Source organism: Rhinichthys klamathensis, unplaced genomic scaffold (assembly GCF_029890125.1).
Source record: "Rhinichthys klamathensis goyatoka isolate OS25496 unplaced genomic scaffold, OSU_Roscu_1.1 h1tg000005l_1, whole genome shotgun sequence".
Lineage (NCBI taxonomy): Eukaryota > Metazoa > Chordata > Actinopteri > Cypriniformes > Leuciscidae > Rhinichthys > Rhinichthys klamathensis.
In genome coordinates, this window is record NW_026606558.1 from 822309 (window position 1) to 838079 (window position 15771).

At 37.8% G+C, this 15771-nt stretch overlaps 1 protein-coding gene across 3 annotated transcripts in view; it reads right to left on the reverse strand.

The window, feature by feature from the left end:
• Nucleotides 1-15771, reverse strand: part of megf11 (multiple EGF-like-domains 11) — a 153435-nt gene that overhangs the window by 106926 nt on the left and 30738 nt on the right. For all 3 annotated transcript variants that reach the window (XM_056254050.1, XM_056254060.1, XM_056254043.1), the window contains exons 2-3: nucleotides 6008-6128; nucleotides 2236-2359 (exon numbers count right to left, since the gene is read on the reverse strand). In XM_056254050.1, the coding sequence (XP_056110025.1) occupies nucleotides 2236-2351 (116 nt within the window). In that variant the 5' untranslated portion in view covers nucleotides 2352-2359; nucleotides 6008-6128. The remainder of the gene's footprint in view (nucleotides 1-2235; nucleotides 2360-6007; nucleotides 6129-15771) is intronic.

Below are 15771 nucleotides of genomic sequence, written 5' to 3' on the forward strand. Positions count from 1 at the left end.
TTTTATCATTACATTATGGAAAATAATGAACTTTATCACAATATGCTAATTTTTTGAGAAGGACCTGTACATGACTTAAAATGTGATATTGTCCGCACACCTCTTGCGTTTCGTTTGGTCACACACCACAAGGTGTCACTGTGGCCTCAAAGCTTCAGAACTGCCACTCTGAGCTCGATTGCTGATGTCTGAGGTAAAACACGCCCCCCTCATTAGCATACGGACAAAGAAATGTTGAAATAAATAAACGTAGAAATAAATAAATGTGGAAAGAAATAAATGTAGAAATAAATAAATGTAGACATAAAAACATATACATAAATGAATGTGGAAATAAATAAAAGTGGAAATAAATAAATTAATAAATGTATAAATAAAAAAATAAATTAATGTGTGAAAAAATACAATTATACATAAATAAGGAAATAAAAGTATAAATACTCATTTATTTGTACTTTTTTACATTTCTTTGTATATTTATTTATGTATTTTTGCTTTTTTACATTTCTTCGTATATTTATTTATTTATGTATTTATTTAATTTTAATTAAGTCAGCTTCGGCATTCCATATGCCTTCGACACGGAAATGCGTAGGCTACTACCTGTATGCGATCATGTACAAAACAGATCGGTGTCTTTATTCAAATTTCCTAAAAACGATCACATCAAGAAGAGGTGGATTCATTTTGTGAAGAGCCAACCTTGATGGAGAGCTGAGGATCACCGCCAACACCTGCCTCTGTAGTGATCATTTTACACAGGATAGTTTTATAAAACTTTCGTCAGAGACAACTGGGATTCACTGATAATCCACTGTTACTGTGGTGAATGGGGCCGAACTGACTATCTCCCGCCTCGGCCTTCATCCTCCCGTCCCGAAAGCAGTATCAGCGTCGGCAGCTTTCCCGCGAGTGGGCGTGGTTTCAGCGCAGCCAGCGGACACGGCCCCAGCGTTTGAGAGCAGAGAATAATGCTCATTTTTTTTTCAAGATTTTGATAGCTTATTTTATACTTGCCGGTGTTGTGCCTAATTTCGACCCCCTGTCAAATTATTACCCCCCTCGTTGAAGTCAGTACCTGATTGCCTAATCCCAACCCCGCCCCTACAACTAATCCTAAACCTACCAATGCTAGGGGGGTAATAATTTGGCGGGGGTCGAAATTCGGCACAACACCTGTTTTTTTTATCATTCAAATTTGGCTGGGTGGCTAATAACACATTTTTCTGTGGTGTGACAAACTCAGAACACATACTTAATTTTGACTTTACAGGGACTTTAAATGAAATGCTCATTGTTGTGTATTCAATTTATTGCGTAAATTAGGATGTATCCTAGTTTTATAAGTTGTATTTATTTTAAAAATATAATTTCAAGTTGGATGAAGTCCTAACTGAGATAGTCATAGTTTATACTTTAGCTATAGCTATACTTTTTAAAAATAGTAGGTAGCCTGTGAGCAGTATCGCAACATTGTTTTTAAATGGTTAAAAAATTTATAATAATTATACTTACTATTAATTATTATTAGTAGTAATACCTTTTCACATTTCCAGGGTTCTCAGAATGGAAGTCTTCATAGTTGATTAAACTGCTATAGTGGTGAATGTTTACTACCACAAATATATTTTAATGTTCCCATTTGCTCGAATAGCAAAAAAAAAAAAAAAAGAAAGAAGAAGAAAATCAGTGTTTCTATGACTTTTTAAAGGAGGGAAAAAAATCATTGAGTGATTGATTATGGTGGTCAGAAGAGAGAAAGATTTTTTCTGCCATCACTCCTTCAGCCGTTGTGTTAGAAACACCCTAAATGCAGTGTTAACTACTTTTATATAATTTAATGCCAAGGTAATATAACACAAAAGTATAGTGTTATAAATGTACATTAATATTTTTATGAAAAGATTTACAATGTTAATAACTGTGGAAAGGCGTCAGCACAGTCTGTGAAAAGGGTCCACCATTAGGTAATATTATTCATTATTCATTATTATTATTAATTATACACACACTAAACAATTTATGTACATTAAATAATTAATTTTGAACACCGCCACAACCCATTATAACTCAAACAATTACACAAGCATAAATCACTACACTGAAATTTCAATCCTCTTTTGACCAAAACATAATTTTGGCATGTCAGAGAGGAATAACTACGCAGTGTGAATCCTGCAATTGAGAAATGGAAGGTAAAATGGAGTTTAACACAGGAGAGTGCCCCTCTCTCACCTTTCCCAGTGACTGCAGACATTGGGGTCATCTGGGTTGAGGCTCCATGCGCTGATAATGAGGCCCAGAACAGCCAGCACAGGCAGGGCTAATGGGTAGGCCCGTACCAGCCCCATGACTCCTCCTGAGAGAACGAGAGTGAGAAAGAGAGAGAGAGAGAGTGAGAGAGAGACAAGGACACTTTTTGTCCTTTATCATTCTTATAAATTGGAGCCCTTGGATCATACTTGGAAGTAGAGTGAAAAGAGATGACTTTTTAAGAACAATATCAATGAATTCAAGAATTAGGTATGCATGTGTCTTTATATTCAGTTGACCGAAATGGGTCAATAGCCAATGACAACTACAAAGTGTGGTGGCAGATGGCTGATATAATGGTGTGATATGTGTGTGATAGAGACTAATACAATTTGATTAAAACAAATTAGATGTATACAAACACTTGAATGAAAACTTTCAACACAATATTTACTTAATAATCTCAAAATGTCCAAATATTGTGCGCTTCATTTTCTGGTTGATACGTCAGTCTTTATGCACCTTATATACGCAAATACTTGTGTGAGTGTATATTCTGTAACACTTAGCTCAGGATATAAGTCCAATGACAGTGACGAAGGACTCTTTAAGATCACACAGGGTGAACCGTTTGTTTAAACTGTCAAGATATTTCATTAGACACATGATGGGAGATGAGCATGTGTGTGTGATGAATTGACATGACAGAGACAGATTTAGAAGGGCACGTGAATGACACACTGCACAAGCATGGGTTGGCGAAGCGTGAAAGCACTGATTATGTTAAACTGCAGGGAGTAATTGTAGAAGGACACAAGAACAACAGTTTGCTTGATTCTCTGCAACCTGATCAGGAAAGAAACACAATTACTACCACTAATGTCCTGGTGAGGTTTAAGTGTGCGTGTTTGTACTTTGCAAGCAAATAAACACATACTTTGTTTGGCCTGTATACAGTACCTGATCTGCTAATGCCATTTAATGATTTGCATGACATGTCTTTGCTTAAAGACATGGTGTTTACATAGTGAAAGGTGTTTACAGGTCATTCACATGTGAGAGAAAAATCCATATCAATTTCACTTACACTATATAACAGTTCATTCAAAGGCAGAAACTGAAGTCATGTTCATTTCTGTAAAAAGGTGAATTTACATGGTCACACTTTAAAGGTTTCATATCATTCCACACTAGGACTGCAGCTATAAGACCTCGACAGTAACACCGTTGTTATGATGTTCTGTTCAGCTGTACAAACAGCTGTTCCCTAGTGAATCACTGTAATGGCAGCTTGAATGTTTGAAGTTTAAATTATGAACACTGGTTTCATTTGGACATGTACATATTTATGTTTGTATAGACTTTGAAATAATATCAGTGTACTGACAGCATTTTAAGCATATACAACTTAAGAGATACAATCTTTGTGAATCCACAGATGACAGAGCAGAACTGGAATTGCAAGGACCTTTACAATCATACACAACCCTATAGCAGGTAAGCCCATTCACACAAAGAACGATAACTATAAAGATAACTATAATGACAACTATAAGCGTCCACACCAGTGGACGATATTGTTCTGTTTCTAAGCACGTGCTGCTACGTATATCGTCTGCTGCTTTTAAAGCTCTTTACAGCAGGATGGATTCTGATTGGCTGTCAATGTTTTTATTGTAATTCAGCTGGTTATTGTGCATTTCAGTGTCTACAGAATCACACCTTATGTACGAATACTAAAGTGATCAAACCAACTGATCAGTGAATGTACACTACCATTTAAAATTTTCTTTGTTTGTTCGGTAAGATTGGTCGGTCGTGGTCTTTACCACACCGTTGTAAAGTTGTTGTGTTTTTCTTCCTCTGTTCCTAACTCTTTCCCTGCCATTGACGGATATTTCCGTCATTTATGAGACAACGCTTCGCCGCCATTGACGGAAATTTCCAGCTTTCCGTGTTTTCACTGTTATAAGGTAGGGGGCGCTATGACTCATCTTCTGAAAGAGTACAGAATCTCCTGATCAAAACACAGGAGAAAAAGAAGCAGAAAATAAGTGTTAGCATCAAGGGGGTAATCCATCGACCGGAAGTTGAAGCCGGCCGGGAGCCGCCATCTTGTAGCAGAACTTCACGTTTAAAGGCGTTTAAAGACTCCATTTGTCCATTTTTTTTTTTTTTAAAGAAACACGACAATGTACAAAAGGCTCCATTACTTTGTATCTTACGTTATGGCCCCGTAGAAGCCGTTTTTGTAAAAATAGGCTAACGATTGCGTCATAACACGCGACTCTCTGGCGCACACTAGAGAAAATTACCGTATAGACAGAAGTAGAAACTCGCGCGCAATCGGGGGGACGTGGAGGCATAAAGTCAAGGGAGAAGCCCAGAGAGTTGTAAATTTGCTACTGCTGCGAGCTCATGGACAGCTAATACTCACGATCTCCGGCTCTGCAAGTTTCGGAAGGGAATGATTCAGATTCCTCTTGGCACAGCTACTAGAAGATTTACGTCTGTCAGACAGGTTGCTCACGTCATCAAGCTTAGTTTGAGTCGGTTTGAGTCTGCGCGTCAGGGACGGAAGTGCTCAAAAATCGCTAAAAATGGGCTTCAACTGTCTCAACTGAGTTCCAATTAGATGGCTCTGTCCACTTCTTATACTGTCTATGGTTAGCATATGTAAGCAGATGTAATAAAGGGATCATCAACATTAAACAGCATATAAATCAAAACTGCCAAATATTACTGAATGAAATGTCAAACCAGGAAGTGGTATAGGACTATGCAAGCTTTGGGGGTGTTGATGGTCTCAATCTACTCCATCTATGTTTTGATCATCATTCTAAATACGATCTGGATGTAGTCTTTGACAAACACATTTTTTTTCAGCTTTTTGCACAAAATGTTGCTTTTTTTATGAAACTTACCCACATTCAAGTGTTGATAAAAAAGAATGCATTAAGCTAGAATAAAAAGTTTTTGGTTGTTTTGTTTGTTTTGTATTTTAAAGCAGAGGCTCTGTTCTTTCATGTGATGTATTGCATGTTCAGATATTCATACAACAAAATATTCTGGAGGCCATTAAAATTTTGAGAAAATGAACGCTGGCTGGGAAAAGAGTTAACATTGATGATAAAAAGAAATGTGAGCAACAAATCAGCATATTACAATGATTTCTGTAGGATCATGTGACAGATTGGAGTAATGGCTGCTGAGAATTCACCTTTGCCATCACAGTAATATGACATTTTAAAATACATGAAAAGCCTCTGTGAGCACAAGAGACTTCTTTAAATCTTACCAACCTCAAACTTTTACGAAGTAGTGTACATTGAAGCTCAATTGAAAGGTTAGACCAGCTAGAAACAGGTCCTTAAGGTAACAACTTGGTAGCAATAAGTTTTAAGGGATGATCAGGCCATTTCTTCTAAAATGAAGTCTATGCATTATGAATCACTGATTTGCACCGTAAGATCACTTAGCCTCTAATCAAAATGCATCTGTGGCTCTCTGTTATCCCCATAGACTTGCGGTGGTTCTCGAGCATGAAAAAGATTGTACTTTTGTCATGGCTTTAAGTAGGAGTACCATAATGAGGCATCTGACATCAAATTATTCTGTGCTTCCTCTTGAAGTGTAGGTGACTCTAATGAACACTGATTTCTAAGAATTAAAGCTGTGTGGATCCGACTGGCATAATGGTTATTGCAAACGAGGAGAGACAGGAGCAAAGGCGATGGCTCCCGGTCGGACTCACCTCAGACCACGGGCTGCAGTCCCTGGAGATGTCTGGAAGATCACTGCTCGCCTGAACCAGACAACCAAAGAGCTGGAGACCAGACAGACCAATAATCAGACTCAAAGCAAAGAGGGGGCACCTGGGTATTGAGAAAGAGAGAGAAGAACCAGTTAGTGTTCAACTTCAGAACAAGAGAGCACAAGAGAGCAGAGAAAAGGTCTAAACGGCAAAAAAGAATAAAGATTGAGAAAAAGGGACACTAAGGAAAGGAACTTAAGCATTAGGTGCTCCACAATGCGACAGCTGCTAAATCCCAGATATTAAATCTAAACCACACCTCCTGTTTGGAGGGGATGAAACATCGCGCTCATTCGCTTCCTGCTAACACACAAGGGTGAGAGCTTACATTACCTTAAGGAGCATGGAGTGTCAAAAACTCTTATCGCTACGCAAGCGTCACGAGAGCAGTCTCAACAATAGCAAAGGAGAACAAGCTATTCATGGTCATTAACGACACAATGACAAGTACCGCCGTGCCGACAGCTCGGGTCTAACTAGGGGCCTCGTATTCCTCAGCCTCATTACGCGGATCTTCATTATGCCTGCGTCGGGCCGTGGGTCATCTACGTGGGGTTCAAGACAAGATGAGAAAAATAACACTGCGGGTGCAAACAAAAGATGTAGTTTCTTCGCTGTCATCGTGATTCATTATTTATTCTCCTTCTCCTTCAGATGCAGAAGAGGCCGGGCAGAAAGCCGCAGGCGAGGACACAGAGTGGAACAAGAGCAGGAAGATGAGCTCGAAGCACACTGGAGGGGACAGACTGTCTGGAAGTGACCTCTTCCACTGCTTTTCTGTCTACATGCTGAAAAGTTCAGCAATCAGACTGGGTCTTGTTTGTCCGTCTAAGTACTCGGTGGAGCACCACTAAGACACCAGCAGTTTGAAGATACTAAGATAAAACGGCGGTGCAATAATCCACGACTCTGTATCGCTGCTCGTAGCCTGCTCATGTTCTGTTGGATTTACATAAGATGTATTCCTTAGGATCCCGAGGGGAAATTCTACGAACAAATGATGCTCTGAATTCGTCTGTTTATTAGTGGCAACAGACCTAAGGGTGCAAAATGGGATTGCATAATTTATCCCAATGAGGCCCTCAGGGTGGAATGTATAGGCACATCACTGGACTCATTACAGAACATAATGAAGTGTGTAATTGAAAGCTAACTGAATGAAAGGTGAAAGTTAGATTGAACTGAAAGTTTAATTTCCAGTTGAAAGAAGCTAACTCTGTAAATAATACAAATGAATACTGTAGCAACAGTATCTTGTTATCAGAAGGCCTCTCACCAATATATTTACATTTTCATCATCACAGTGTTGAAGGAGGATGATGGCTGGAGGTTAATTTGATCAAAATTAATTAGGGATGCACAATATATTGGTTTTATATTTACTACCGTTCGAAAGTTTGAGGTCAGTAAGATTTAAAAAAATAAAATAATTATGCTCACCAAGGCTGTATCTATTTGATCATAAACACAGTAAAATAGTGATACTGTGAAAACATATTACATTTTAAAATAATTGTTTTTTATTTTTATATATTTCAAAATGTAATTTATTTCTGTGATACAAAACTGAATTTTCAGCAGCTATTACTCCAGACTTCAGTGTAACATGATCCTTCAGAAATCATGTTGATGTGGTGCTCAAGAAACATTTATTATTAATGATGAAAACAGTTGTGCTGTTTAATGTTTCTGTGGAAACTGTGATACATTTTCCCTGGATATTTTGATTAATAGATAGAATATATTTATTGGAAATATATTTGTTTTGTATAACAATGTAAAATTTGATAAATATAATGCACCCTTGCTGAATAAAAGTATTAATTTCTCTTAAAAAATCGTACTGACGCCCAACTTTTAAACAGTATGGTTATAAGCCAATAATTGATATTGATTTAAATTGATACATTTTTTACCATTTGTCAATAATCCGCCATAACATGACAATAATTAATTGGCTTTATCGTATTGGTATTTTAATATCGTGCCTCTCTAATATTAGTGAGGAAGTATTCATTTAAAACTTTACACCTCCATCACACTTCAGAATTAATGTTTGAATGAAACCTCTCAGACAAACACCTAAGTGTTATTGAAATGACAAAATGCATTAAGCTCTGTTCTGCTGCCATGTATTTCAACGGTTGTAGTATTACATGACAACCATGAGACAAATGGGTAACTAACAGTATTTCACCCGAGACCGTGATTCTGAAATATGAAGCAATACCATTTTACTTCTCATTAATGAGTCTGTGCACATAGAACAATAACCTAAAACTCAGATCAATATGGTGGGCCAGGGTGTGTATTTGTTGTCTCGCCTGCCTGCCTGACATTCACAATAGGAACAACATGTTTCATTGTCTCCAATTCACACTAGAGATCCTGTTCATAAAACTCAAACTTGAAACTCCCTTATGGCTTCTTTTATCCTGCTGCACTTATTTTGGGATTTGAGATACAACAATGCAATGGTCTTCATAGATATGTAAGTAACAGGAAGGTTATACTACTCTGTGTCCAGTCACACGTGTAAGGAAAAGGGTACTTTAAAATACTCAAACCAACTCTGTATTCCCACCTTGTCAACCAAAGGAGACATTGACATGATTCAGGACATGCACGTATCAGAGCTCAATGCAATTAACCGGTCAATTCCCTGATCCCCCTGCATCTGAGCCCCTCTGTGAGTGATGTTATGGGTCTGCTGGCAGCTCTCACAACGATAAAGTAGAATCAACCCATCCACTCAAGACAGGAGTCATGACCGCATCTTAAGTTTATGTCAGCATGTCACCATGCTATGGTTATTTATTTCTGTCTTCATTTAGGAGAAGCTAGTGACCATTTACATATAATCAGAAACAGAAGTGATTGCTGACGTTGGAGTGAAGACTCAGATGTGATGCTTCCCGTGAGAATTTCAGCAGTGATTTTATATACAGCACAATGTTCTACAATGTTTCCATCATCACATGGTTTCTGTCTTTATATACAGAACTATATTAGTTTTGTTAAAACTAAATGCAACAGTTCAAACTGAAAAAAAATGGACAAAATCTTTTTAAGGCAAGTCACAGCACTTATTTGAAATAGAAATCTTTTGCAACATTATAAATGTCTTTACTGTGATTTTTTTAATGCATTTTTGCTGAATAAAAGTATTAATTTCTTTCAAAATATAAAACATACTACTGAACACCAAAATATTGAATGGTAGTGTACAAGTATTATTCTTCAAATTAAATAGGACAATAATTTAATATATTTAGCTTCTTTAGCTAAAATTAAAGAAACAAAACTTGTTTACCTGTGGTTCATCTCTTCCCATTTATATCTCTGGTGCAGTTCTGGCTTTAGAGAAACTGTAGTAAAATGATGACCTATATTTTGTTTTCATATCACTGACTATGTTTACATTTTGTAAACCCCAATTAGAGTCAATTTGATTGCAGATCCTGAATGTACGGTTCCACCTGTGACCCATTCAAAATATCTGTTTACATACATTTGCGTCATACATATTCTGCACAAATTTTCTGTGCACGTGAAGAGATGCATTTTGTGTCACGGTTACCACAGCATCAGCTTGTGAGACCTGTCAGTGTTCCTGTCAAGAGAAAGCAACAGCATCAGATGATTAAAGAATTTTGGCAACTCAGCATGGCACCCCAGTGCATAATTGGCTGATTTGCCTTAAATTATGCCAAGAAAGCTTTCTCCTCATTTTTCTTACTTTACTTAACAGAATTTGGGATTTTGAAGCAGCTTTCTGAAATTCTACTTTGCTTAAACTAAACCATTACTATTTGAGAAGTTACCTTTTTAATCAGGTTGTGAAAGTAGTCATAACTTATTTAAAGGATTAGCAATTGCAAAATATAATTTAGATCAAATTCAAAGTTGAAAAAAAAAATCTGCTTTTATATCAAATATCAGGTGCTTATTTGAAGCTTTTTATTCTGACCGGCATGGTTGTTAACACAGCTGAAGGACAATAAGATGGGCAGATGGTAGAAACCTATGTTAACTCAAGCACACTTAATAAGGTACTTTGATTATCACTTAAGATGTTCTCAACCAAAAGGTCACAGACTTTCTGGGGATTGACCCTGAAGTATCTAACGGTTGAAGAAAGCCTTGTCTTGTCTCATTTAGAAGCATGCACCATTAAGAGAGCCATGGTCTGTTAAATTGCAGTGGCCAAGTGTTTTCTTTCTCTATCTGAATCATGTATGGTTTGTGTGTTTGAACATGAGTGCTCAAGCGTCCCTTACCTCTAAGCAATGACTATCTACACACATCAGTTTTAATCAGGTACTAATCTGTCCTGATTTTGTGTCCTATCAATCTTGAGAAATACTTGTTACAAAGACTGCCAAATGGCTTTTAAGCAAAAAAAACAAACAATATTTTGCAAAGGGCAAAAAAAAAACAAGTCAACAGATAAGCCAATCTCTTGATCAGCAGCACTCCATCCTGAATGAAGTAAGTGTGGATAAGAGAGCGTGGAACTGGAAAAACACAGTAGGGAAGCTTAGCAAATGCTCTAGGTCACTTAATTCTGGGCACATGGATTATTCATGTGGCAACCACTGATCATCATGACCCTCATAAATCAAACAATGTGGTTTCTCGCACCACCACTGAGCCCAATTTCAGCCTGCTAATCTCAACGCCATCTTTCATCACTATAACCTATCCGCAGTCTGCACCCCAAGACAGAACCGAGTTTGAGGGAACAGGTCTTTCATGCTGCTCTTATTTATTTTACCTGTTTATGCAGAAAACAATGCAAACTTTATCTCTCCTGTCATGCTGTGTGCTCTACTCCTACATAGGCTATCAAAGGCCTCCAGCCATTTAACTCAGGACACATGGTTTCAGCACAGTGGGTGCCGCTTAAAGGAGACGCTAAATATAATTTAGGCCATGTTTTTCTCTCATTTTAAAATATTGGGTTATCTAATCACAAGCGGTCAGCCGAGACCATTGTGAGTCTAAACAACATCATTGGTGACAATTGTTATTGGAGGGTTTCTGATTTCTTAAACATAAATTATGTCATGCATGTTGATGAAGTAGAAAGAAGTTAACATCAAAAAACATTTTGGACCCCATTTACATTGGTTATGTAAGCCGATATTGGATGTTTAATTGTGCATTGCTATGATCTAAAATATTAGAGGGATAGTTCTGTCATTAATAACTCACCCTCATGTCATTCCAAACCCATAAGACTTTCGTTCATCTTCGGAACACAAATGAAGATCATTTTACTGAAATTTGAGAGCTTTTTGTCCCTCCATTGGCAGCTACGCAACTACCACTTTAACGCTTCAAAAAGTTCTTTAAGGGATCGTAAAACGAATCCATATGAATCGAGCGTTTAGTGCAAATTTTCTGAAGAGACATATCACTTTATATGATAAACAGATTGAATTTAGGCTTTTATTTACATATAAAGATTAATCAGGGAATATAAACAGAAGCTCAACCGAACCTGACCTGCGAGAACAAACTTCTTGCGAAAGGTAAAGCTGCTACATAACACATGAGAATGAACCTCATTGGTTCTCGTATGTCAAGCGAATAAGCTTGAGCTTCCATTTACTACAACTAATGTGAGAGTTAATTAATGTTTATATGTGAATAAAAACCTAAATTCAATCTGTTCAAGGTATAAAGCAATCGTGCGCGTGTTTGTGTGAGTTAGTGAGGGAGTGAACCACGTACAGTGCTACACACTACACACCGTGCTTACGTCGACTGAGTTTATGTGAATACTCACCAAGGCTAATATTTTGACATATTTCTGTGTGCATTTGACTGTTTAGGCTGTCCGTGTTCCCCTCGGAGCGTGCGCACAGAAAGCATGCTGTCAGTAGCGGATTCAGTTCTCTTTTGTGGCTCATTGCGCTTTTAATATTTATTTTTTATTATCAAGCACATCCTGCTCCTTACTTTCTCATTCATGCATGTTTCTTTATTAATAACTTCCAACAGTCACTGAAAGGATATGTTTTAGTCTAGTCACTTTTTTATACACAAATTTTCGCTGCTGTTCTAAAAATCGTTCTTTTCGCCATTACCACCAACAAGATATATAGCTGCTTGAATCAGAGTGCAGGAGCTTTCGGTTACCATAGAAACGCAAGTGGTTTGCAGTTGATTGCTGTCGTGACGCTTAATATATAGGCTATTATATTTATTATTATTATTATAAACATTTCATTAACTTCAGTATACTGCTGTAGAACAAAGTAATTATAATTGTCTGCTTTTTCTGCAGAAAGCTGATCTCTAGTAGAAATGTGTCTAATTTTTCATCGATTAAGGGTGCGAGACCTGGCGAGTCACATGATTTTTGTCAAAAAGCCAGGTGTGGCTTGGAGGCAAACATACTGAGACATTCCTAAAAATATCTTCTTTTATGTTCCATAGAAGAATAAAAAAGACAGCCACAAAGGTTTGGAACAACGACATGAGTGAGTAAATGATGAAACTGAAAGAGTTTTAATTTTTGGGTTAACTAACCCGTTAATGATGATACAATTAAGTACATAACTTTATAATTCTTAAATTCACTAGTAGCATTAAAAAAAAAAGGTTTTAATAGGTAGTAAATTTGCTTTTTAGTTTTTTTTACTTTTCATTTCTTTTGGGCAGAAAAAAATTTTTTTTTTATATATACGTCCTCATTATGATGGGACAGCATTATAATGAAAGGCTACAAAGTATATACTGTAACAACAACTTTACTTAAGCATAAATACAAAGAAAGAAATGACTACAATTATCACTGAAGTTGAAAACAAGATAGCCTGAAGTTGAAAGCAAAAAAAAAAAAAAAAAATAGCAGACAAGATCAACACTAATGAGGGATATTTTTTAAACAGCTCTCTCTGCCAGTTAATGTACCTTGTGTTAATTTGCTATATTTCTGTAATGGCACGCCCTTTCTTGTGTCAAACACACCAAGTGTTACAGTCTTAATTGGACTTATTTTGAGCAAGTGACTGAGGCCCTTCTTCCTGAACTCAGTGCTGCTTCACTGATTCAAAATGTCTATAAGTCTGAAAGATATATGAAGAGGAAAAAAACATTCAAACAAACACAATAAAATCAGCAAGAAGTCGATAAGGTCATATTACAGCCTCTCCGCAATCAAACACATTTGTTTGTGTTTCCTTTTTGGTAATTCTGTGAAAATGAATAACACAAGTAATTGACCAGAATTATTATATATTATAATAAGATTCACACCCACTTAAACCTTGACACGACATCCCGCTGCCCCAGTCAAAGGGCAACAGCAGGGGCCTCTTGTCTCCCCACAAACCCCCAGCAAGTGCCAAACAAGCTCGCCACAACCCAGTCAATTACTTTCCCTGTGACTTCTCACATAATAATAGGATCATATGCATCTGGTGCATGTCATCAGGCAAATTAGAACAAATCAACGTTGTTTCGGCGAAGGAGGCAGCGCTATATTTGTATTGGAAACATCTTTGCGCTTGCAGGTTCAGCCTTGATACAGAAATGAAAGTGGAATATTAAAGCTCTTAGGGTCTGGTTGAAGAGCCTTGCAGCAGTGCATACAAAACAAGGCGATCGGTTATTGCTTTACAGTTCCAGCGGACTCTCGGGCCAGGACTTAAGTCAGCACAAGCACAGTAGGGCAAGGTATAGAGATGGGTGTAGAGAAAAAGGTGAAAAGGAAAGATACAGAGAGGAAGGGAAGCAGGCTGAGTGGCTAGCCATGAAATGCTGAAACAACAGCATGTCTGCCAGGGCAATTTTACAGCTCAGTGGTTTCACACCTCAGCCGTCGCCCTTCCAACACTGAACATCCAAGTCCATTCTGCATCTTCATTTATTTGGTGTCAGCGTCCGAGGACGCGCAAGGCTCGGCATGGAATCGGAAGCCTGTCCCAAATGTCTTCTGATAAGTGGTGTGTGAAGCCGACAAGAGAGGGAAAAGGCATTATACAGCTTTCCAAAACCATGCTACGGGTGACTCTATCCTACATTCAGCAAATCATTATTAATGAGCTCTGAACACAAAATACACACCCAGATCAGCCTCGGCACATTTGCTTCAAACTTGATTTAAGTAAAGCTGTCCATCTTCGCTTAGTTCTTGCAAGACAGATAAATGCATTCAGTCTAGGCCTAAATCTAAACATCCAGCAGAAATAACAAACGAGGGCACTGATCTATGGTGTCCCTCAGCGTGGAGGCCGATCTTTAAAATTTGACTTAAGCACTACGATTTTTGGACACATCGTGAATTCTAATAAACAATCCACTGTGCAAAAATAGCTTGCTACATTGCTTCCCCCCTAAACTTTGACTTTGTCAAGGTCAAAGCTGTGATCTAATGGTTTATTAACAGGCACTGTTGCTGCTGCACCATCGACAGGGAAGTAAAAACCTAATTGTGACATAAGTGTTTGAAATATGGCAGTATGATTGGGGTACTTAAAAGACTAAGAATAAGGTTGATGTGCCCCTGGCTTCAAAAAGGTGACATATTCTCTCCATCTTCTGTACCCACACTATTAAATATACATGCTCAATTCATTGCAATGTCCTCCTCAATGTCCTTGAGCAGTGTTGGAGGTTAACATGTTACAAGTAACAGACATTTAGTAATCCATGATGGAGACCAGGGATGTCAATTTACACAAATTCCCATTATCGATCGTCCTTTAAAATTAATGATCAATTGATCGATTAATCGTTAGTTAGCCTTAATACTGCAATATGCGTCGCATGACAGGGTCTGCAAATGCTGCTCAAAACGCTGTCCCTCACCAAATTAATGCGAAGGGTTTTTAGTCTAAATAAAGGGCTATAGTAAAATTGTAAAATGAGTCAATGTGATTGATCATTTAATTAAATTACTTATTTCATAGTTCATAGTTATTATTAGTCGTGCATTGCTGTTTGAGCTGCCCGAACTGAAGCTGGCCACCTATATAGAGCTTAGGTGAGCTTTATAGAGTGTTAAATCTTAACCAAATGCATCCTATGAGATGAATCGGATATAGGCCTACACAAAATAAACACCAAATTACAACTTAGATTTGCACAAAACAACAAGGCTGCAAATGCACAAGCACACTTTTAAAGTAAAATGGTCCCAAAAATAACTCTGGCGCGCTCGCTTCATTTTTCCCCGTGTCCACGAGGCTGTATGGTGTCCCATTTGTCATTTTATGTTTCAGAAGTGTGCTCGCGAATGCCCCCTTTGTGGTCAGTATGAGCCCTTGATGTGCACTTTTGCCGAGCCCGTAAGCTCGAAGCTTACATCACGAAAGTGCAGACTCGCAGGTAGACCACGGGTGTTTAGGGTGCCATTTGGGACAAGGCCTTAAATAAGCAGCAAAATCCAAAACTTTTTCACATGATCTTGTGTTTCTAGTCTCCTGCATTTGCATGAATTTGAATGCAAGTAAATGGAATGAAAAGTGTAGTGTGACCACCCCTTTGACATCTGACAGGACAGGAAAGTTCATTTTTCTCAGATAAGAGTTTTTATTTTGCACTAAACATGAAGACACCTCTGCCAATATTAAAGTGTCTAATTAAAACATCTAGATGGAGGAGAGTGCACGACACATGCACGCACACACACACACACACACACACATACACACACACACACACACACACACACACACACACACACACAT